The following is a 25,330-nucleotide window of genomic DNA, read 5'->3' as shown; positions in this document are numbered from 1 at the left end:
TGACATATATAAAGCCTTGAAGGAAAAAATTCCCAGCCAAGAGTTATATACCCAGTAAACTCGTCTCTCAAATATGGTGGTGAGATTAGGACATTTCCCGATAAACAGAAGTTTAGGGAATTTGTAAAAACCAAACCAAAATTATAAGAAACACTAAAGGGAGTCCTCTGGTTAGAAAATCAATAATATCAGATAACAACCCAAGACTAGAACACAGGACAGAGCAACCAGATATGAATCAGACAGGGAAGTCACAAAAATAATCAAAGCTAAAACACTGTAAATAGGGAAACAGAGATGTCAGTATGTAAAAGATGATGACATTAAGGACTAAAAAAAACATAGTCATAGATTTTTCACATGGAAAGGAAGTCACAGCGATATAAAGAAATACAAGATTGGTTTAAACTTAGAAAAATTGGGGTAAATTCAAGTAACCACAAAGGAAACTAACAATCCTACAAATCAAAATAAAAAACATGAAAAACATAACGACTCAGCAACTACAAAATCAACAATGAAAAAGATGAAAATACATAAAGAAAAATGACTCAGCACAGAAAATTAAGTAGAACAAAGACACTGTCAACAACACAAAAAAAGGCATCAAAATGACAGCACTAAACTCATACCTATCAATAATTACACTGAATCTAATAGACTAAATGCACCAATAAAGAAATGGAGAGAGGCAGAATGGATAAAAATACATGATCTATCTCTATGCTGCCTACAAAAGACACATCTTAGACTTAAACACACTAACAAACTAAAACTCAAAGGATGGAAAAAAATATATCAAGCAAACAACAATCAAAAAAGAGCAGGAATGGCAATATTAACCTCTGACAAAATAGGCTTTAAAGTAAAATCCACCACAAAGGATAAGGAAAGACACTATATAATGATAAAAGGGTCAATACACCAGAAGGACATAACCATGATAAATATTTATGCACCAAATACATAACTCCAAAATACATAAAACAAACTCTAACAGCATTGCAAAGAGAGATAGACAGTTCCACAATAATAGTAGGGGACTTCAACACACCACTTTTGGTGAAGAACAGAACATCCAGAAAGAAGCACAATAAAGACACAGAAAATCAATCAACTTGATCTCATAGACATATACAGCACATTTCACTCAACAGCAGCCAAGTATACTTTCTTTTCCAACACACATGGAACATCCTCCAGAACAGACCGCATATTAGGCCATAAAGCAAGTCTTAACAGAATCCAAAACATCGAAATATTACAAAGCATATTTTCTGACCATAAAGCCATAAAAGTAGAAATCAGTAACAGAAAAAGCAAGGAAAAAAAAATCAAACACATGGAAACTGAACAACACCTTGCTCAAAAAACTGCTGGGTTATAAAAGAAATTATGGATGGAATAAAGAAACTCACAGAATCAAATGAGAATGAAAACACATCCTACCAGAACCTTTGGGACACAGCAAAAGCCATCCTCAGAGATCAATTTATAGCAATAAATGCACACATTCAAAAAGAAGAAGGGGCCAAAACCAAAACGTTAACCCTACAACTTGAAAAAATAGAAAGTGAGCCACAAAAAGAGCCCGCAGGCACCAGAAGAAAGCAAATAATAAAAATTAGGGCAGAATTAAATGAAACAGAGAATAGAAGAACAATTAAAAGAGTTAAGAAGACCAAAAGCGGGTTCTTTGAAAAGATCAACAAAATCGATAATCCACTGGCCAAACTGACAAAAGAAAAACAGGAGAGAAAGCAAAAGAAAAACAGGAGAGAAAGCAAGTAATCCGAATAAGAAAGGAGACAGGCGATATAACAACACAGACCCAACTGAAATTAAAAGAATCATAACAATACTATGAAAAATTATACTCTAACAAATTTGAAAACCTAGAGGAAATGGACAAATTTCTAGAAATGCACTACCTACCTAAACTAACACAAACAGAGGTAGAACAACTAAATAAACCTATAACAAAAGAAGGGATTGAAAACATAATTTAAAGACTGCCAACAAAAAAAAGCCCTGGCCCTGAGGGCTTCACTAGAGAATTCTACCAAACGTTTAGAAAAGAGTTAACATCACTACTACTAAAGGTATTTCAGAGCATAGAAAAGGATGGAACACCCCCAAACTCATTCTATGAAGCCAACAAAACCCTGATACCAAAACCAGGTAAAGAACACCAGAAAAAAAGAAAATTACAGACCAATATCTCTCATGAACATAGACGCAGAAATCATCAACAAAATTCTAGCCAATAGAATTCAACAATATATCAAAAGATTAATTCACCATGACCAAGTGGGATTCATACCAGGTATGCAGGGATGGTTCAGCATTAGAAAAACAATCAATGTAATCCATAACATTAATAAAACAAAAGACGAGAACCACATGATCTCATCAATTGATGCAGAAAAGGTATTTGACAAAGTCCGACACCCATTCGTGATAAAAACTCTCAGCAAAATAGGAATAGAAGGGAAATTCCTCAACATAATAAAGGGCATTTATACAAAGCCAACAGCCAGCATCATCCTGAATGGAGACAGTCTGAAAGCATTCCCCTTGAAAATGGGAACCAGACAAGGATGCCCTTTATTACCGCTCTTATTCAACATAATGCTAGAGGTCTTAGCCAGCGCAATTAGGCTAGAAAAAGAAGTAAAGCGCATCCAAATGGGTAAGGAAGAAGTAAAAGTATCTCTATTTGCAGATAATATGATCTTATACAGAAAACCTCAAAGAATTCACAAGAAAACTACTGGAACTAATAGGAGAGTTCAGCAAAGAATCAGTATACAAGATAAACATACAAAAATCTGTTGGATTCCTCTACACCAACAAAGAGAACTTCGAAGAGGAAATCACCAAATCAATACTATTTACAATAGCCCCCAAGAAGATAAAGTGCTTAGGAATATATCTAACCAGAGACGTAAAAGATCCATACAAGGAAAACTATGCAACACTACTGCAAGAAACCAAAAGAGACCTACATAAGTGGAAAACCATACTTGCTCATTGATAGGAAGACTCAACATTGTGAAAATGTATACTCTACCCGGAGCGATCTACAGATACAATCAATCCCGATCCAAATTCCAATGGCCTTCTTTAATGAGATGGAGAAACAAATCATCAACTTTATATGGAAAGGGAAGTGGACCTGGATAAGTAAAGCATTACTGAAGAACATAGTGGGAGGCCTCACACTATCTAATTTTAGGATCTATTACACAGCCACTGTAGTCAAGACAGCCTACAACAGGTACAACAACAAACACACAGGCCAATGGAAAAGAACTGAGAATGCAGACGTAAATTCATCTACCTATGAGCAGCTGATATTTGACAAAGGCCCAAAGTCCATTAATTGGGGAAAAGATGGTCTCTTTAACAAATGCTGCTGGTGTAAGTGGATATCCATCTTTAAAAAAATGAAACAAGACCCATACCTCACACAATGCACAAAAACTAACTCAAAATGGATCAAAGACTTAAATATAAAATCTAAAACAATAAATATCATGGAAAAAAAATAGGACAATGCTAGGAGCCCTAATACATGGCATAAACAGAATACAAAGCATTACTAACAATGCACAAACACCAGAAGAGAAACTAGATACCTGGGAGCTCCTAAAAATCGAACACCTATACTCATCGAAAGACTTCACCAAAAGAGTAAAAAGATGACCTACGGACTGCGAAAAAAATTTTGGCTATGACAAATCTGATCAGAATCTAATCTCTAAAATCTATAAGATACTGCAAACCTCAACAACAAAAAGACAACTAACCTAATTAAAAAATGGGCAGAGGACATGAATAGGCACTTCACCAAAGAAGACATTCAGGTGGCTAACAGATACATGAGGAAATTCTCACAATCATTAGCCATTAGAAAAATTCAAATCAAAACTACAATGAGATACCATCTCACCCCAACAAGGCTAGGATTAATCCAAAAAACACAAAATAATAAATGTTGGCGAGGTTGTGGAGAGACTGGAACACTTATACACTGCTGGTAGGGATGTAAAATGGTACAACCACTTTGAAATCAATTTGGCACATACTTAAAAAGCTACAAACAGAAGAACCATAAGATCCAGCAATCCCACTCCTTGGAATATATTCTCAGGAAATAAGAGCTGTCAACACAATTAGATATATGCACACCCATGTTCACTGCAGCACTGTTCACAATAGCAAAAAGATGGAAACAACCTAGGGGCCCATCAACAGATGAATGGATAAACAAATTATGGTATATTCGCACAATGGAATACAATGTAACGATAAAGAACAACTATGAATCCACAAAAATACCTCATAACATGTGTGAATCTGGAAGGCATTACGCTGAGTGAAATTAGTCAGTCACAAAAGGAAAAATATTGTATGAGACCACTATTATAAGAACTCAAGAAAAGGTTTAAACACAGAAGAAAACATTCTTTGATGGTTACGAGGGTGGGGAGGGAGGGATGGGGTATTCACTAACTAGATAGTAGATAAGAATTATCTTAGGTGAAGGGAAGTACAACACACAATAGAGGGGAAGTCAGCACAACTAGACTAAACCAAAAGCTAAGTTTCCTGAAGACAACCAAACACTTTGAGGGACAGAGTAGCAGGGGCAGGGGTCTGGGGACCATGGTTTTAGGGGATATCTAGGTTAATTGGCATAACAAAGTTTATTAAGAAAATGTTCTGCATCCAATTTTGGTGAGTGGCATCTGGGGTCTTAAAAGCTACAGAGAGAGCATCTAAGATGCATCAATTGGTCCCAACCCACCTGGAGCAAAGGAGAATGAAGAACACCAAAGACACAAAGAAATCATTAGCCCAGAAACAGAAAGGGTCACATAAACCAAAGATTCCATCAGCCTGAACCAGAAGAATTAGATGGTGCCCGGCTACCACCAATGACAGCCATGACAGGGAATACAACAGAGAGTCCCTGATGGAGCAGGATAAAAGTGGGGTGCAGAACTCAAATTCTAGTAAAAAGACCAGACTTAATGATCTAACTGAGACTGGAGGGACCCCAGAACACATGGCCCCCGGACTCTGTTAGCCCAGAACTGAAACCATTCCTGAAGCCAACTCTTCAGACATAGATTAGACTAGACTATAAGACATAAAATGATACTAGTGAAGAGAGTGCTTCTTAGCTCAAGTAGATACATGAGACTAAATGGACAGCTCCTGTCTGGAGGTGAGATGAAAAGGCAGAAAGGGACAGGAGCTGGTTGAATGGACATGGGAAATTCAGGTGGAAAGGAGGAGTGTGCTGTCACATTATAGGGAGAACAACTAGGGTCATATAACAATGTATGTATAAATGTTTGTATGAGAAACTAACTTGAACTGTAAACTTTCACTTAAAGCACAATTTAAAAAAATAAAAAGAATTATAAGAATTTGTAATCTGCCTCAAGTATTGCTTAATACTTCTAGAATTTAAACTACTGATCTTCAGATAAATTTAGCATTAAATGCATTTGACATCATTAAACACATATCTGTTATGAGGCTATAATATAATCAAATGACAGAATTAATATAACTCAATAAAATATCTTACTGATCCCCATGGTCCTGTTCTCCATTGGTTTCCTCTGATTGATGGATGGAACCCCAGATTTTGATTATCTTCTGGTTTGTGAGTTAATGGAAAATTTCTGCCTGGAGAATGGCTTGGCTGTTCAGAGGAACCTGGAAAGTGGCTGTATGTGGGTGGGCAGGCTGCCAGGTTACATTCTTGTTCTCTTAAAGGGCGAACTTCAGGGTCACAGTAATCCTCATTAATCTCCTGATGGTAGTTGATGCATAAAACTTGTCGAGTTGTTTTTCCATTGCCACAGGATGCTGAACACTGATGAAAAGTTTATCCAATATTTATAATGTAATACACTACATGAATATTTTTTAAATATTATATTTAAAATTTTAATTTCCTTTTCTTATAAGAATACTTACAGGTGACCAGCTCCCTGCTTGCCATTCCCCGCAAGGGCTAAAACAGACAGATATTTCAGGAGGTCGGGGTAAATGGGCACAATATGATTCATCTGCTATTCCATCATGAACATCACGACAGCTTACATAGCGAGCTTGATTGCCTCTTCCACAAGACACGGAGCACTTACAAAGAAAATCATTATACCAAGACATTATACAGTATTTCTCCCACTTCCCTATTCCACAGCTATTTCTCAAATTTCTAAAATACCAAGTTTCTTGAGAAACTTAAATTATAAATAATATCACCTGGCATGACATCTGACTCAAAGATAGGGGTAGCGAATATCCCATTCAGTTTAGAACATAAATTTCACACATTAGAGATTTGGGATAATAAGGACGAAACAGTTACATTCTTAAAATGATACTTAGTTATTTGTCAAAATTAAAGATACTGAAAAACGTTTTATATAAGAGTATCTTAGGATATAGTCAAAAATAGCATTGAAAGATCTAACAGATAAAGTATGATCCCATAATTAAAATATTTATAGAATATGCAAAGCTTAAAATATATATTCCACACAAGATTAAAGCAAAATACATATGCCAATACATTAAAGCTGTCAGTTTAGAAAAACAAATTGAAAATGCTGGTAGTTATTATGGATTGAATTGTGTCCCCCCAAAAAGGTATGTTGAAGACCTAACCTCTGTACCTGTGAATGTGACAGGGTCTTTGAAGATGTTATCAGGTTAACATGAGGTCATACTGGAGGAGGGTTAGTCCTAATCCTATATGACTGGTGTCCTTATAAAAGAGAAGAGACACAGAGACAGGGGAGGGCACCATGTGACACTGCAGCTGCAAGCCACGGAACATCTGGAGCTACCAGAAGCTAGAGAGAGGCATGGAACAGTTACTCTCTCAGAGCCTTCACAAGGAATCTATAAGACCAATACCTTGATTTGGACTTCTAGCCTCCAGAACTGTGAAACAATAAATTTCTGTTCCTACAAGCCACTTAGTTTGTGGTATTTTGTTACACTAGCCCTACGAAACTAATATAGTAGTTTAAACAAAAGTCGATAAAAGCTTAATATTGGGTCTGCTCTTCACAGCAAACTTGTGACATAAGTATTATTATCATCCCATTTTGCAGATTAGAAAATAGGCCCAGAAAACTTAAAATTTCCAGAGTCACAGAGCTCTTGAAAGGCAGAGCAGGATTGAGCAATTAAATAACCTGATTCTAAACCCCATCTTTCTTCCAAACCATCAAATTACCTGAAGATAAATACATACATTAATTTTGAAAATCTGTAGCAACCATTTTGCTGATCTCTAAAAAAATTCATAATAGAAACACTGCATCTCTTAAGGGAATTCACTTACTGGGGTCCAAGAACCATATCGCCATTGTGCTATCTTCTCCATAGGAAGAGCAGGTAATGAACTAGCTCCAGTTTTAGGGATAATTGGGCACAGTGTAACTATACAGTCCTGTTCGAAAGAAAATAGATCTTGTAAAATATCAATTAATTAATCACTCTGATTTATACTAAATCCTATATTTCATTTCTTCTCCCATATGCCTAATTCAAGAATAGTGGCATACTAAATTATATAAAGGTTTTTACTTTTCAAAAGCACAAAGTACTGTCAAGTGCTAGTAGTGGACACGAGAGGTCTGAATCCTAAAGTGTGGATCATTCTTTATGACAGTTGAACAGGAAAAGAGTAATAGTCTTTCAAAATATCACTAAGCAGAAACATTTTAAATAAACACAGAACACTACCTTAAAAAGTGTAACATACTTTAGAGGTTCATGATATTCACAATAATAGATATTAGCCTTCTACAGTTCAAAATATGGAAATATGCAGGTTAAAAGAGTGACCCAATGGTAGTAGAGTAAAAAATGTCATTACTAAAGTTAGAAACCTGGCAAAACCAAGAACGATAAATACTCTCTCTCTCTCTCTCTCACACACACGCACACACACACACAAACACACACACACATTTTTAAGGTCTGTAAGTTTAAGTGGAAAAAATGGATATAGAAAAAATTTTAATGTATCTTTAATTCTCCTATATCCTAACTCTCTTTCGTGTTTATAATCCATGAGGAGGTTGCCTTACCTGCCTGTCACTTGGGCGACCAGCTCCACCGCACTCTCTGTCATCTAACACTGCACTAAAGAGCTCGTTGACACATTTAACAGCACGCATCTGATAGCCATGTCCACATATGGCTGTGCACTGCAAGATTATAAATAGATATCAAAAACCATTATCTTTTCAAAAATTACAGAAATTTCATTTATCTAATGAATACCTGGTTAATAATATACGTTCAGTAAGTCTTTTTACTAGTCCTTTATACTAGAGTCAAAATCCCAAATCAGCAAATTCTATCAATACATATATTTATTCAGATTTATTACAAAGATATTAATAAAAATATTAAAATATAGCAAAATATACTATATTATTCTATCTTTAAGGAGCCCTGGTGGTGCATTGGTTGAGCACTCAGCTGCTAACCAAAAGGTTGGCGGTTCAAACCAACCAGCTGCTCCATGGGAGAAAGATGCAGCAGTCTGCTTCCGTAAGGATTATAGCCTTGGAAACACTATGGGGCAGTTCTATCCCGTCCTATAGGATCACTATGAGTCAGAATTGACTTGATGGCCATGGGTTTGGTTTAGTTTTGATTGTTTCTTTAAAATGTTATCATGTAAATATATCCTTAGAGGCACTGATATTTGGGTGGCAGAGTTTATATGATTTAGGGAAACGAAATACTTTTTGAAACTGTACCTGGTTTATCATGTATTTCATTCAATATGCTAAGTAAATTTCAAAAAGATAAATAAATAAGAACATAAGATGACGTTAAAGGGAGATGAGAGAAGCTTCCCCATCAACTGTGGCAGCCTCCACAGGATAACAAATTATCTGCCCTCACCCAACCTGACCAATGCCCATCTTGCAGTCTCCAAGCTGCCTTCTTTGGCAAAACTTGTAAACAATGCCCACTCCAAATACAGTAACAACATCAATTTAGACACAAAACATGAAAGTGTTTGTAGTTTAAACAAGACTGATAAAAATATAAAATTTGAAGCATTTTGGTTAACAAAAATGATTTAAAAAGCAAATCTGAAATATTTATTAGCAAAATTAGCAGGCCTGAAACATTTTTGTAAATAAGGGTTTACATGTTGTTATGGATTGACTTACGTCCCCCCAAAATATATGTTGTAAACTCTAACCTCTATGTCTGTGGTTATAATCCCATTTGGGAATGGGTTATCTTTGTTATGTTAATGAGGCAGGATTAGTGTAGGGTGTGTCTTGAGTCAACCTCTTTAGAGATACAAAACAGATTAAACAAGCAAGAAAGCAGAGGAGAGACGGGGTAAAACAGATGCCAAGACACATGGAGATCTCCAACGAATCAGGAGGCAGAAGAGACAAGGACCCTTCTTCAGAACCAACAGAGAAAGCCTGTTTTCTAGAGCCGGCGCTCTGAACTCAGACTCTTAACCTCCTAAACTGTGAGAAAATAAATGTCTGTTTGTTAAAGCCATTCACTTGTAGTATTTCTGTTATAGCATCACTAGATCACTAAGACACATGTCAAGGATATTTTCCCAATAAACTGACCCAAAGTTAGCTGCATCCCCTAAGAAAGACCGAATGTGTCACGACTTCTGTGCTATTCTGAAAAGATACATTAAATCAAAAAAGCCCAAATCACATACTCACAGAACCCCATGGTCCTACTTGCCAGGAAGCACATTTACGGAGCTCACATGGTCTCAGAGATTCAGGTTTGATATTTGGATTACAGAAGCCATCGCTCAAGCGATCTTCATGCAGTTGACACCATACCTGCCGCTGCTTTGTTCCTGGTCCACATGTAACAAAGCACTGTAAGAATGCAATGGATTGTTATTTTAAGTATTAGTCAACACAAATGCCTTACAAAATGATATAATAATAATTAGCACATGAAAATACAGTTGAAAGGCCATTCCTAAGCATATTTTCCCTCATTCCTCCAGAAATATTCACCAAGTAAAATCAGCCACCCCAAAATTCTGCTTCCCATCCCCCAGGCAACATCCATTTGCCCTAGAAAAGAAGCTGCAGTGAAACTAATCTTAGGATAAGTATATATTTCAGGTTGATTATAGACTACCCAGCACTTAAGGTTACTGTTAGCCAGATGCTGTAAGCAGTTTAAGTATAAACCATTTTCAATTTTTTATTGCCTTGACAATAAAATTATTTACATGATAATATATTTTTAAATTATATAAAGCTTATAGTATTGCAAAGCTTAGCTACACAATATTATAGCAGTTCTTAGCCTCATGTGTTTGATGTTACCTCACTCCACTCACTAGTAGCCCAACTGGGACAGGGAAATTCATTGCAATTCTCTACTGTTACTCGGGGAAGCTCTTGGCATTCTCTATCAGTAAGACGATGGCCAAAGTTATTTACACAGTAGGATTCTCGAGACCTTTCACCTCCTCCACAACTTCTGGAACACTAATTTAAAAAGAAAAAGTGTTGACACAAAAATAGCAAATGGAAAAAAATGCCACATTCTTAGCAAAAATATACTTTAGGTAATAGGATAAATATTTAATTAGAAAAAAGGGGCAATTTTCCTTAAGCAATGATTTTTATTTTTACCTGGGACCATTCTGAATAATGCCACCTTGTTAAGACACAGACACCATGGCAGTGTTCCCGGGTAGGAGGTTTAAGCTGGTCACCACAGTAGTGGTCATCTACTGGAACAGTCTGTCCTTCATGAATGGAATACTTCATGCAGTGGACATCCATGGACCTATATCCTTGACCACAATGGGATGAACATTCACTTTTGCCAATAATGTGCCACCTAGAAAAATATGAATTATTAGGAGGTGTGCCAATTAGCTCAAGTAACAGTGATGGACAAGCCACCTGTGAATATTTGATATGTCACTGAATGAGAAATGAAAAGTTCTTAGAAATCATATAGCCCCAAGCTTTCATTTTATACATAAGAAAATGAGGCCCAGAGAAGTTGTCCATTCCAGTGATATACAAACTTGACTTTTTCCCCCCATCAGAAACCTCACTTTTTTCTCCAAATAAAATGTTTCTTGCTCCCAGAATATACAAAAGTAGATATGATCTGGTAAAACTAGAGATAGTGAGCCAACATCATACCTATCTGCCTCACCCTGGCATTTGGTGGCGGCTTTGGAGTATATCCAAGGAACCCCCAGCTTACCCAGAAACCTTTAAAAACAATTAAGTGAATTTTATCCAAGCACATACAGGCAGATTTACACCTGAGTAGGTCTGACCCCCAATCAGAGGTCTTTGTCTCTACAACTCTTCTACCATACTTTGATTTATGATCAGAGAATGGGAATCTGACTATATCAATAAAGTCTTCAAAAGCTGGTAAATTAGTTTTTATAAAGTAAATCACACTTTTTCTCATTAATTTATATAACCTAAATTTAGACATGTTTCCAAGAAGAAAATTTTAGCCAAATTAACCCCGCTGCAGTCTAGCAATCTATCAATGAGAGTGCACCAGTATAACAAAGCATAGGGTTCAGGGAGTTCATTTCCTCTCCCAATAGCATCTCAAGGATTTTATTGGGCTTCATTCCACTGCAGTGCAGTGGATGTGACTTATACAGGCAGCTATACCACAAGGCTTTTGCTATATGCCCTGTTGTCCCCAAACAACATTAATAAATACATAGAAATTCTCATTCTTGCTGAATGAAAGAGGTTCTGGAGGTCTCTGAAAGACAAATGTCACTAACTGCAATGCAAAAAAATGAAATATGAGGCATTGTTCTTATCTTCACTCCAAAACCAATCATAAAAAAACAAATCACAAGAAATTTAGGTCAGAAGTATACACTTCCCTGCCATGATCTAGGATCATGTTCCTTAATGTTAGTGGACAAAAAACTGATAAGCTATCAGGGATATCAACTTATTGATCTTACAATCTTCATACTTTAGAAGTTCATCTGGTCATGATTTCAATGGAAATTACAGAATCATTCTACAAAATGTATTGGTTCAGATTGTGGTTTAAAACCACAAGTTTTCAGATTAGAGTTTACCTGTATTTATTTTACAGAAAAAAATTTGCTTCCATTTCCTACACAAAATGTTGAGGCTTCTATACAGGCACAGTGCAAGATGTTTTACATGTCATCTCACATATTGATTATAATATTACCATATTATACACTAGTTAATATTGTACACTATTTCTCTTTTACCTTAGTTCACAATCTGTATTGCACTTTTCAGTCACAAACAAAGGAAGAGATAAGTGTTCACATCTTTGATCAGACACTACCATACGATCACTCTTACGTATGCAGGTAATTTTTCTTCTATGAAGACCTTGACCAAAGTCAATTGAAAATTAAAAAGAAAAAGAAAAATTCATATAAGTAGATGTTCCATAATTATTTAATTCTGCTAGTAGCCTGAAGAGTTCAGCTAAGCAAGCAAAAACAATTCCGACACAGTATACAAAATACACTAGCATATTAATCTAGTCAGGAATGACTTTCCATAAAATTATAAGTCTGAGCTGAACTCTGTAAGATTGAGGAGTTTGCTTAGTGAAGAGGCATAAGGAAGGTGGGACAAAAGTGGAGTATAAGGAAATTCATTCTAGCTAGATGGAGTGGTTGTTGGTGGATAAGAGAGTGACCAGGGATAGTTCTGATGCTATATTGGTATTATTGTTCATTATTATTTGCTTCTCCTTTCGCTGTAAGAGAATTATACATCCCCACTTGCTACAATGTTATGGTAACTTCCTGTGGGAGGAATATACTTCTCTGTCCATTGGCATCAGCCTTTTTTATGTGATAGACGTACATCAACTAACTATACGGGGATGTACCTAATCCAGTTCTCTTTCCCTTTTCACTCTGCCACCAGAAAAGCATTTTTCAGATTGGGGCTGATCTTTCTGCCTGGAACCATGAACGAAAAAGCCAGGGATGCAGATCCCAAGCTAGAACAGAGGCATAGCCAATTAGCTGCCAAAACATGGTATGAGTGAGAAATAAACCTTTGTTGTTCTAAGCTACTGAGATTTGGCGGTTGTTTGTTTGCAGCATAACCACAGAAAAGCAAACTAAGAGAAATGGTTATAAAGGACCTATGTTTTCAGCAATAGGGAGACAAGAAAGAGTTGAAGCAGCCAGTTATATAATCAAATTTCTGTTTTATTTAACTTCAACTTTGTATTTCCAGTTACCTAAACATAAACATACATGTTTATCTCTACTCCTTCCTAAATGCTCTTGGAAATAACTATAAGGAATTGTTTAAAAGGCATAAACCTAAAGAATAAAGAGAACAAGAAAGGAAACATTACACAAGAAAAGGAAATTTTGAATATGAAAAGTAAACGGAAGTAACTGCTAGACAGAGCCAAGGAAGCTGAAACCTAAGCCTGTGGAGGAAGAAAGTAAATGAGAAACAAACCATTCATGCCACAGTATCCCAGAAAAGCCCAGGAATCGAAAACACCAGGTTCCTCTGAAGGGGTGAATGTGTGAGGGATAGACCTGAAAAAATGGAGAATTGGTTGAAAAGTATTTATGAAGAGCAGTTAGACCCCTACCTTCTAGTCAAGAGCAGCACCGTCCAAAAAAAATAGAATGTGAGTAATATAGGTAATTTTAAATTTACTAGTAGCCATGTTAAAAAAGTAGAAAGATACAGGTGAAATTAATGTTAACAACATTTATATTTAGCCCTAAATATCTAAAATATGATCATTTTAACATGATATCAATATTAAAATTATTAATGATATATTTTACATTCTTTTTTAATATGAAGTCTTCAAAATCCAGTGAGTACTTCATACTTACAGCACATTTCAACGGACTAGGTACCTACGGTTAGTGGCTACCATACTGGACTGGACAGCACAGCACCAGAGAAGTTCAACATGAGAGCATAAGATATAGCTGAGAAAAGTTGGGGAAGCACTACTAATAATTGGGATAAAGTGAAAATCTCCATAGTAAGTGATGAAATCCCATCCCACTCCACTCTCCAGCTCTCTCTGGCTCTAAGCTAGTTTATATTGTGCCCTTGTCCTTTCACTGCCCATCAGAAAATGGGAGGATTCCTTTCTTCAGGAACTGTTTAGCCCAAGAAAACATATCCAATAACAATGACATTTGGGGCATCTTTCCCAACGACATGTGAAAGGGCTACTTCATGATCCAATTACTCTACAATAAAGCTTTTAGTTGACTTGCCTGCCCCACACAGGACTTTCCATAAGCATTTTAGTACTTCTTAAATGTGATGTGAGCAAACAGCAAAGGATCAGCAGACATTTTAGGAAAGCCTCTAACACAAGAGACCAAAAAACAAAAACAAGATACAACTCAGATGAAACATATAATTTAGGGAGCAGAAGAAAACTCTAAGGCTACAGTTAATGTCCTTAGAGACATAATAGGAAATATTGCATCTATGACATAAAAGCAAGATATAATGAAAAGGAACATTCAGAGAACAATGTAGTAGAAGAAATTAGAATACAAATGATTAGGTCAGGAGGGCAAACATCCAGATAATGTAAATTTTAGAAAGATAGAACAGAAAAAGTAATGTGAGGAAATTATCGAAGAAATAATGCAATAAAATTTCTCAAAACAAAAAATCCATGTTTCCAAATTGGAATGGCATTCAAAGTACCTAGGAAAGTAGATGAAAACAAACAAACAAACAAACTCAGGCTAGACATTTCAGGCCAGTGAATTTAAGAGAGGATCCAGAAAACTACCAGAATAGAAAATGTCACATACAAGTACAGGAAATCAGAACTTTCTACAAGCCAGAAAACAAGCTTTCAAAATTCTACTTTAGAATTTCATACCAGCTACACTATCAACCAAGTGTGAGAATATAATGCCATTTTTCAGATGTGAAATATTTCAAAAAGCTACCTTCCTTTCTCAGGGAAGTCCTGAAGCACATGTTTCACCCAGCAGAGGAGTAAATCATAAAGAGAAATTCAGGGTATCTAATGCAGAAGAAAGGCAAAGAGAATTCCCAGGATGATAATGAAGGGAAACCTCAAGATAAAACCATATAACAGGCCCAGAAAGCAACATGAACAAATTGGAGTAAGAGAAAAGACGACTACAGTAGCAATGTTTCCAAGAAAAATGAAATTGATAGATTAAATAATATGCTTGAAAATATTAAGGCAAAATATATAGTTCTGACAAAAAATTTGAAGACTAATATCTTTAGGTACACAGAAAAACAAGTAAACAAACAAAACTGAAGGAATTTAAACTTTAGAGAAAACAAAAATTCCACACGAAAGGGAATATAATCAAACTATACTATATGGTGGAGCCCTGGTAGTGCAGTGGTTAAGAGCTCAGCTGCTAACCAAGAGTTTGGCAGTCTGAATCCACCAGCTGCTCCTTAGAAACCCTGTGGGGCAGTTCTACTCTGTCCTATAGGGTCACTATGAGTCAGAATTTACTCGACAGCAACAGTTTTGGTTTTTGATTTTATACAGCAATAGAATTAATATAATAGTTCTCGTTCCCCTGCACACGATTGTTTAAGAAACCTCTCCTGGTCATCTCACCCTGTCTTTTCTAAACTTCCATTTTGGTCTTGTTACTCTTTACTTCTTTATTGTTCCTTCATTCACCCATTGATTTGCTTTGTATTCTCTTAGCTCCCTCTCCTTCTGTATTACCACAGTTGATTTTTCCTACCTCAAGCGTTTCTCCCAGTCTTCCTTGCGTCATCTACTACAGTCTCCCTCTACTGAGACAGTGCCAAAATAGTGACAGGAGCACCTGCTCCTAGGTAACCATCCTGGGTGCTACCACCCTGACACATGGGCCCAAGTCTGTGCCTTTTCCTGCATGGGACACCACAGTTTCTTTGGAACACTGAGTTCAGTTTGTTACACTGTCCTTCACATTCATCACGTGTGGTCCTTGCCTTTGGCCACCTACCTTCTCTCATAAGCTTATCTCCACAGGGCTCTGAGCTTCCTCTCTGACCACAGCTGATCTAATTGCCAAACCATTCCACTATTCCCCATGGGAACTACTTTTCCATTCTAAAGAAAATTCTGTATATCTTTAACTTCAGTGTCCTCACAAATTGCTCCTTCAACCTCTTCTGTGGTCTTCTCTGCACATACCTGTTGGATTCCCAATTTTAAATTAAGATAATCTACTCATGCCTCTGCTTCATTCACTAGACTTTAAAACTTCAAAGCACAATCAGTGTTGTTTTTAAATAATCAAAACAAAGAAGTCCCTCAACAATGCTTACTGAGTTGGACATATATATGATTACACAATTAAGTATCTGTAATTACACATTACATAAAACTTTAGTCTTTCCATTTTCTTTCCCTGCTGTAAATCTCCTTGATTTTCCATTTACCATTATGCTCTTTCTAGTTATTCATATCATCAGTACAAATATAATTCCTTGTGGTCAGGGAAAGGAAATAAAAGAATGAAAGAATGCTTGATACCTCAACACAGAGCATGTGGAGGTGAGTGGGTAAGAGAACAGTGTTTCATTGGGAAACAGTATACAAGTTAGAGAAACATCTGTGCCTGTGAGAAAGAGAATGAATATGAGGGGAAAGGAGCAGTAATGGAGAATATTGAAAAGGGTAGAGATAAATGAAGCTGGTATGTATAAGAAACACAAAGATAGACGGCAGAGAAAAGTAAGGAGAAAAAGACAAGAAAAGTTTATGTGTCTGTGTGTGGCTATGTGTGGACAGAGGGGAGGATTCCATAGGCAGCCAGACTCAAAATACCTAAAATTACACAAATTAAAATGCACAAACTTTTGTCTTTTATTCAATACTACTATACCTTGACACATTTTGGTACAGTCTTGCCATGGTCCATACGGATCCCATGTAAACAGTTCGCTCTTCTCTTCCATAGGGATATTGAAGGAATAATGTACATCAGGGTTATATAAATTACCTACACACAAAACCTGAATAAAAATACAGAGGCATATACAATTAATACACAAAAGACATATTTTAAAAGACATCATTTTTATGTTTAATAATAAATGCTAAACACTTCACTATCACAGTTTACTAATATGATTAAAGCTAAAATTTATCAATGGCTACTGAGTATTTACCTGCAAAACAAGTTCTTCTTCAAGTCGATCAGTACTATTAATTCTCTCAATTGAGTTGTTTGAACCGCTGTATTCAAAAATAGCTCCTTGTATTTTGATTTCTTTTTTTGACATACTTACAACAAAATTTCCATTCAAAAGAAAATTCCCTTGAGTGTCAGATAGTGCTATAAAAGAATAAAATATTACACTTGAAATCTAAAACCAGTCAACAGTACAGAAAAATCCCTATTTAATTACATTCAAATCTTTTTTTGAAATGAAATAATGTCAATGTATATTAATATGTAAGGAAATAAACTTTACTGTTATGTGGTATCTAAGTAATAAGACGGGAAACTTCAGCATATCAGCCAAAGATATTAAAATAAATTCACACTATACTTTTCTATCTGGGAAGGTCATCTTCTTCCATGAGACATGCAGCTTCAGGAAGGGCATACAAAAAGTGGGAAAGCAGAAAGAAGTCATGGACCCAGCAGCTCCACCACCACCATCTATTGCCATGGAGTCGATTCTGACTCATGGCGATAGCATGTATCAGCTAAATCAATCCTGGTCATCAATGGCAGGGAAAGAAAGGGTAGTCATTTCATTTACATTGCTTTTTGAGAAAATATGCAAAGCTTTAAAACACGATGGTTGATATTCTAAAAGGCTATTGCAATGACTATACTCGTCTCTACACAGATGTCTGGGTCTTTTTTATAGGGGCATGCTTGGTGACTGTTGATACATATGTCAATAACTGCTTTCCAGAACACTCATCTTTATTTCCTTCTGTTCATGTCCCCTTCTTATCTGCTCTTTCCCACTGACAGTTATTAATATGTCGTTGTTGTGTGCCATCAAGACAATTCCAATGTATAGTGAACCCGTGACAGAGCAGAACTGCCCCATAGGGTTTCCAAAGCTATAATCTTTACGAAGGCAGACTGCCACATCTTTCTCCTGCAGAGCCACTTGTAGGTTTGAGTCACAGACCTGTCGGTTAGCAGCTGAGCTCTTAACCACTGTGCCACCAAGGGCTCCTTTAGTTATTAATATAAGGTTATAAAATATATATGTGTGTGTATATTTATTTGTGTTATATATATATATGAACCCTGGTAGCACAGTGGTTAAGAGCTCAGCTGCTAACCAAAAAACATTGGCAGTGCGAATCCACCAGCTGTTCCTTGGAAACCCTATGGGGCAGTTCTGCTCTGTCCTATAGGGGTGCCATGAGTCAGAACTGAGTTGACGGCAACAGGTTTGGTTTGATACACAAGGATAAGTCAAAAGGTATTGTTACAAAATCATAGAAACCTTTATTAAACAAAAATATCAAAATGTGAAGCTATTGTTTCTCAACATACCCTCCATCTAGTTCTATACACTTCTGAAGGCGGTGTTTCCATCTCTAACCCTTCCCTGAAGAATTCTGCGCTCTTCAATTTACACCACGTCAAAACAGCTGTTTTAGCATGCTCAGGGGCCTCAAATCGTGTTCCTTTGAAATGTTCTTTAAGTTTTGGGAACAAAAGAAGTCTGATCAGGGCAAGATCAGGGCTGTACAGTGGATGGGGTAAGGTTTCTCAACAAAATTCTCATAGGACAGCCCTGCTACCCTCAAAGAATGAACAGATGCATTTCCGTCATAGAAAAAATTTCTCAGCATAACTTTCCTGGCCTTTTTCTCACCAACGCAGTTTTCAATTTTCTTAAAACTTCTTCATAATAAGCACTGTGTCCTTCAAAAAAAAAATCTACCAAGATTACCCCTTTGGAATTCCAAAAACCAGTCGCCATAACCTTCTGAGTGGTCTTCCCTGTCTTGGCTCATCTTTGAGTTCTTCCTGAACTTCCTTAAAAGATTGATTCCTCTAAACACTGTTGTTTTACATGGGGCAGCATTCCCATAAACTTGCTGCAAAGCTTCAATGATTTGGGAAGATGTCCACTTGAGTTTTGTTAAAAAATTTCATATTAGCCCTGACTTCAAAATCATTTTTTTTCCATGGCACGAAAAGTATCCCTTTTTTTGAAGGCACCCTAACAAGACTAAGACAAGTGTATTACTGAGAGAGCTTGTCTATACCCATCTACCAATCGCAGAGACATGTTTAAATACATTTTGTTTTGAATAACATGCATGTATTAACTGGAACCCTGGTAGCAATATTTTTTTACTTAACCTCGTATGTATACACACACACATAAAACCAGTTGCCATTGAGAAGATTTTGACTCAAGGCAACCCCATGTGTTTCAGAGTAGAACTGAACTCCATAATGCTTTTACTGGCTATGATCCTTCAGAAGTAGACTGCCCGATCTTTCTTCTGAGGTGCCTCTGGATTGATTTGAACCACCAATCTTTCGGTTAGTAGCTGAGTTTTAACCATTTGTACCTCTTAAGGACTCATATATATACATATATATAGTAATGTAGTTTTTATTCATAATTTGTTTCTTTTCAAATACAAAACTGCATGGTGTCCATAGTAGCACAGTAGTGTGGTAATAAAAAAAACAACTGGATTTGGTATTAGAACAATGGGTTTAAATTCACATTGTTCCAATGAACCGCTACATGATCTTGGACAAGTCTCCTGCTCAGTTTGCTAAACTGCATAAAAGAAATAATAAAAATTTCTACCTATCAGGCTTTACATCAGGATCAAGTATGAAAAACGTAAAGTATATACGTTATAAAGCACTGTGGCATTTAATTTTCAAGTGAATTAGGGTAATATTTTAAATTTCACACTAATAAAAACCTCATATTAATCAAATAGTTTTTTTTGCTTTGCTTACATTACACCTGATAGTTTTTCAGTGGGATGATAACATTTGTGGAAAACATTTGTTTGACATTCCAGGTAACTCCACCCAGAGCACACAAGTTACCTATAGCTAAACTACATAATAAATATTACACCACTCCAGAAAAAGCAAAATGAAATTAGAGACCATCTCAAGAATAGATTTGATGTCTTGAACACTAATGTCTGAAGACCAGACGAGCTGTAGAATGACATCAAGGACATCATACATGAAAAAAGCAAGAGGTCATTAAAAAGACAGGAAAGAAAGAAGAGACCAAAATGGAAGTCAGAAGAGACTCTGAAACTTGCTCTTGAACAAAAAGTAGCTAAAGGGAAAGGAAGAAATGATGAAGTAAACGAGACGAACAAAAGATTTCAAAAGAAGACAAACTAAAATATTATAATGACGTGCAAATATCTGGGGCTAGAAAACCAAAAGAGAAGAACACGCTTGGCATTTCTCAAGCTGAAATAACTGAAGAGAAAATTCAAGCCTCAAGATGCAATATTGAAGGATTCTTGGGGAAAATATTAAATGATGCAGGAAGCATCAAAAGAAGATGGAAGGAATATACAGAGTCACTGTACCAAAAAGAATTGGTTGGCATTCAACCTTTTCAGGAACTGATGGTACTGAAAGAAGAAGTCCAAGCTGCAATGAAGGCATTGGCAAAAAACAAAGATCCAGGAATTGACAGAATACCAGTTGAGATGTTTCAACAAATGGATGCAGCACTGACAGAACATCAATTGAGATGTTTCAACGAATGAATGCAGCACTGGAAGTGCTCACTCATCTATGCCAAGAAATCTGGAAGACAGCTACCTTGCCAACTGACTTTGGAATATTCCTATTCCAAAGAAAGGTGATCCAATCAAATGCAGAAATTATTGAACAATATCATTAATATCACATGCAAGTAAAATACTGCTGAAGATCATTCAAAAGCAGCTGCAGCAGTATATCAACAGGGAACTGCCAGAAATTCAAGCCAGATTCAGAAGAGGACATGGAACAAGGGATATCACTGTTGATGTCAGATAGACCTTGGCTGAAAGCAGAGAATACCAGAAAGATGTCTACCTGTGTTTTCTTGACTATGCAAAGGCATTTGACTGTGTGGATCATAAAAAATTATGGATAACATTGCAAAGAATGGAAATTTCAGAACACTTAATTGTGCTCATAAGGAACCTCTACACAGATCAAGAGGCAGTCATTCAAACAGAACAAGGGGATACTGTGTAGTTTAAAGTCAGGAAAGGTGTGTGTCAGGGTTGTATCCTTTCACCATACTAACTCAATCTGTACGCTGAGCAGACATTCTGAGAAGGTGGACTACATGAAGAAGAAAGGGGCATCAGGATTGGAGGAAGGCTCATCAACAACCTGTGTTATGCAGATGACACAACCTTGCTTGCTGAAAGTGAAAAGGGCTTAAAGCACTTATTGATGAAGATCAAAGACCACAGCCTTCAGTATGGAGTACATCGCAACATAAAGGAAACTAAAATCTTCACAACCAGACCAATAAGCAACATCACGATAAACGGAGAAAAGATTGAAGTTGTTAAGGATTTCATTTTACTTGGATCCACAATCAATGCCCATGGAAGCGGTAGTCCAGAAATCAAAAGACGCATTACATTGGGCAAATTTGCTGCAAAAGACCTCTTTAAAGTGTTAAAAAGCAAAGATGTCACCTTGAAGAGTAAGGTGAGCCTCACCCAAGCCATCATGTTTTCAATCACCTCATAAGCATGAGAAAGCTGGACAACAAATAAGGAAAACTGAAGAATGATTGACGCCTTTGAATTGTGATTTTGGAGAATCATAGTAAATATACTATGGACTGCCAAAAGAATGAACAAATCTGTCTTGGAAGAAGTACAACCAAAATGCTCCTTAGAAGCAAGGATGGCAAGACTACGTCTTACATACTTTGGACACGTTATCAAGAGGGATCAGTCCCTGGAGAAGGACATCATGCTTGGTAAAGTGCAGGGTCAGCAAAAAAGAGGAAGCCCCTCAAGGAGATAGACTGACACAGTGGCTGCAACAACGGGCTCAAGCATAACAACAATTGTGAGGATGGCACAGGACTGGGCGGTGTTTTGTTTTGTTGTGCATAGCGTTGCTATGAGTCAGAACCGACTGGATGGCACCTAACAACAACAACAAAAAAAGCAATCTTGAAAGGATTATTGCAAAGTAAATTTAGTATTTTTATGTATGTGTGAACTATGTGTGACTGTCATTACACCAAATTTAATGAAGAAACAATACAGTTGTATAATTATAAAATAGAAATTCCTGTAAGTAAAATCTGCATATTATGAAATTGAGTGGGTAGGCTTTATTAAGGGACTGTTGGTTACAGTCAAAGGGAAATAAAATCTTACTAACTGTGAAAAATTATACAGATTTTACTGCTTTTACAGTTACCAAAGCCAACTTCAAAAATATAAATATGTTACAAATCCCTTCCAAAGATTTTACATGTTTATTTTGCTCATGTCAAATTAGAATTTGATATTTCCATTTGTAGTTCTCGTACAAAGTATAGTCATACTTTATTGGTCGATATTTCTAAGTTTTTGAGCAGAACCAGTTGGCTATTCCAGGAAGATACAAATATTTACATTTGTAATTTATCTATAATATGATAGCATATATGTATATACATGTAAGTACATTTATATTTTTTTAAAAAAGAGGAAGAACTGCAATTAAATGTAAATGGATAATAAATCAAAGTATTTCTACTTGATTTTAGACTGTCAAATGTAATTTCTGAGACACATTGTTCTTTATAGATTCAAATTCCCATCTATAAGCATTGATTAGCTAGCTGGTCCAATATTTCACATACTCAGTATTATTAGTGTTATTAATGTTGTGAAGCAGGTACTTTCTCAACATCAACACTACATCACCACTGCATCTTGCTGGATTACAGATAAGTAAATATTAAAGTATTTCTTATAAAGTAGGAAAGGGCTTATAAAACATTATTTTATGTTTAATCCTTTTAATCTGAAAGCCAACACCTAATAATAAACAAAAAAAATGAAGTCTATACTCTAGAAAAAGCTAAAGGATAATATACTATGATTATATTAACATCTAAAAATATCAAATCACACCTTTCTTTCTGCCTTTCTTTAACGTAAAAATTTATTTAAAATTATATTTGAATACTTCGTTACATTTTAAACTCATTTAAAGAAATCTTTTTAAAGAGATTTAAAACCAATACGTCTATAATTAATTTTAGATAAAAAGATAGAAGAGGGACTTCCGGGCAACATGGCTATAGACAGAAGCACCACTCCATCCCTCCACAGCAAAGATCCAAAAAACTAAGTCATACAGGGTCACACGTCAATCCTGAAATCCTAAGCTTCAAATGAAGGGATAAAGAACTCAGTCAAGTACCGAGTGGAATAAGAAACTGACTGAGAACAGACAGCGAGGAGAGATACATGTAGAGGTCCCCTATCATCTACTGCAGGACAGATCTGCCATCTTGGACTCCTATCGGAGATCAGCGAATAGGGGGTATGAGAAAGCAGCTTCATGGAGCTTCCAGCAGGAGACAGAACAACCAGTAACCAGCGAAATATGCTTTTCCACCCCACATCCTTCTTCACCCCCACTTGGCCTCCTCTGCCTCCTGCAGCCACAGTCTCTGGGCCGGGAAACACCGGTTCACCATGGTGTCACTTCACTTCCACTACCCTGCACTGGCCAGCTCCCTGAGTGCCATTTGTTGGCTGCTGGTGTTGCTTTTTTCCGCTTCATTAGATTTCTCCCTTACCTCTCACCACCTCACCCTCCTTTTTCTCAAATATCTGGCTCCACGTGCTATCTTTGCTTCTTCCTGAAAGGCTGCAAAATACCGCTCGACTGTGAAACTGCTTCCCGGCCCATGCTGCCACACTGGTGGGACCCCTGGGGCTTTTGTTTGTTTGTTTGTTCTAACTTTTTCTGTATTGATTTATTTGTTTTCTTTTTCTGTTCTCAGCTTGGGAGCCCCTTCTAGCCAGGCAGTACCACGAGGCTTGGGAGCTATTCCCTTACTCTGTGCAGACGCACAGTGACATCCCTGGGGGCATTTTTTTCTTTGGTTTTTTTCCTTTGTTTGTTTTTGTTTTTCTGGTTTCTTCGTTTTGTTTTCTTCTCTCTCTTTTTCCCTTTTTGTCTTTCTTAATTTCCAGTATCCTCCCTCTCTATACTTCCTATCTCCTGAGTACCTGGCATTGTGTGACACCTCTACGCCTTCTAGCCAGGCCGTATTTCATGGCCTGGGAGTAACTTCCCAAGTCCTAGCAGCTGCACTGGCAGGATCCCTGGGGGCTTTTCTTTTTTTTTTTTTTTTTCTCCCTCTAATTTTTATTTATTCACTTTTTTCTTTTACCTTTTCTCTTTTTTTCATTTTTGTTTTTCTCCATTTCTCAGTCTCTCATCTCTCCACTACAAAAGCAAGCTTTCTTAGCACTCTTTTTTGTTTGTGTGTATGTTTTTGGCTCCTGTTCCACTCTCCTCTCTCTCCTCTTTACCATACACATCATAGCTCCACACATCACAATCTCCCCCCTCTATCCTGCCTACCTGCACAATGTGCTTATCATCACATTCCCAAGCAGCAGAGGCAAGGCATACCGGAATCTACCCTGCACTGATTCCTGGTCCACCCTGTCAGCCCTAGTACATGCCACAAACAACCCATCCCAGCAACTCCCCTTCAGCTGGACCTGCCCTGCTGTACTATACCTGGGTGACTGAGCATGACCATTGGAGAAGGAGGTGAAAAGTATCGTGCCCACAGATTAACAAACAACAAAGAACGCACAGCCTGCTTGTTCAGACATAACAAAATAAAACATAAAAGCAGGACTAAACAAACAAATCTACAATCAATAAACAAGGAAAATAACTACTGAATGCCCCAAAGACAGTAGACAATATCAAAACATATACAAAAACAGGACAGGATGGTTCCATTAGGCGTCCAAAATAAAACTCCGGATGACTTTCCAGTGGAAAAAAAGGCACTAGAACTACCTGATAGGGAATTCAAATCTCTAATATTCAGAGCTATCCAAGAGTTGAAGCAAAAAGCAGGAAAAAATAGACAAATTCATGGAAAAGGCAGACAAATTCATGGAAAATACAGACCAAAAATGGAAGAATTCAGAAAAATAATACAGGAACAAAATGCTAAAATAAGTTCACAACTAGAAACCATACAAAAACAACAATTAGAAATCAAAAAGATAAACA

At 36.7% G+C, this 25,330-nt stretch overlaps 1 protein-coding gene across 1 annotated transcript in view; it reads right to left on the bottom strand.

Annotated features, from left to right (window-relative positions):
• The window catches only part of ADAMTS20 (ADAM metallopeptidase with thrombospondin type 1 motif 20), a 218,167-nt gene that overhangs the window by 84,268 nt on the left and 108,569 nt on the right, over positions 1–25,330 (bottom strand). Inside the window, exons 17-26 of the mRNA XM_004384567.1 lie at positions 17,235–17,401; positions 16,949–17,078; positions 12,314–12,440; positions 10,704–10,914; positions 10,392–10,556; positions 9,765–9,929; positions 8,133–8,252; positions 7,382–7,489; positions 6,001–6,165; positions 5,606–5,896 (exon numbers count right to left, since the gene is read on the bottom strand). Of these exons, the coding sequence (XP_004384624.1) occupies positions 5,606–5,896; positions 6,001–6,165; positions 7,382–7,489; positions 8,133–8,252; positions 9,765–9,929; positions 10,392–10,556; positions 10,704–10,914; positions 12,314–12,440; positions 16,949–17,078; positions 17,235–17,401 (1,649 nt within the window). The remainder of the gene's footprint in view (positions 1–5,605; positions 5,897–6,000; positions 6,166–7,381; positions 7,490–8,132; positions 8,253–9,764; positions 9,930–10,391; positions 10,557–10,703; positions 10,915–12,313; positions 12,441–16,948; positions 17,079–17,234; positions 17,402–25,330) is intronic.

Source organism: Trichechus manatus, unplaced genomic scaffold, assembly GCF_000243295.1.
Source record: "Trichechus manatus latirostris isolate Lorelei unplaced genomic scaffold, TriManLat1.0 scaffold00123, whole genome shotgun sequence".
Classification (NCBI taxonomy): Eukaryota; Metazoa; Chordata; class Mammalia; order Sirenia; family Trichechidae; genus Trichechus; species Trichechus manatus.
Note: the sequence above shows the minus strand (reverse complement) of the source record. Positions and strands in the feature narration are given on the sequence as shown.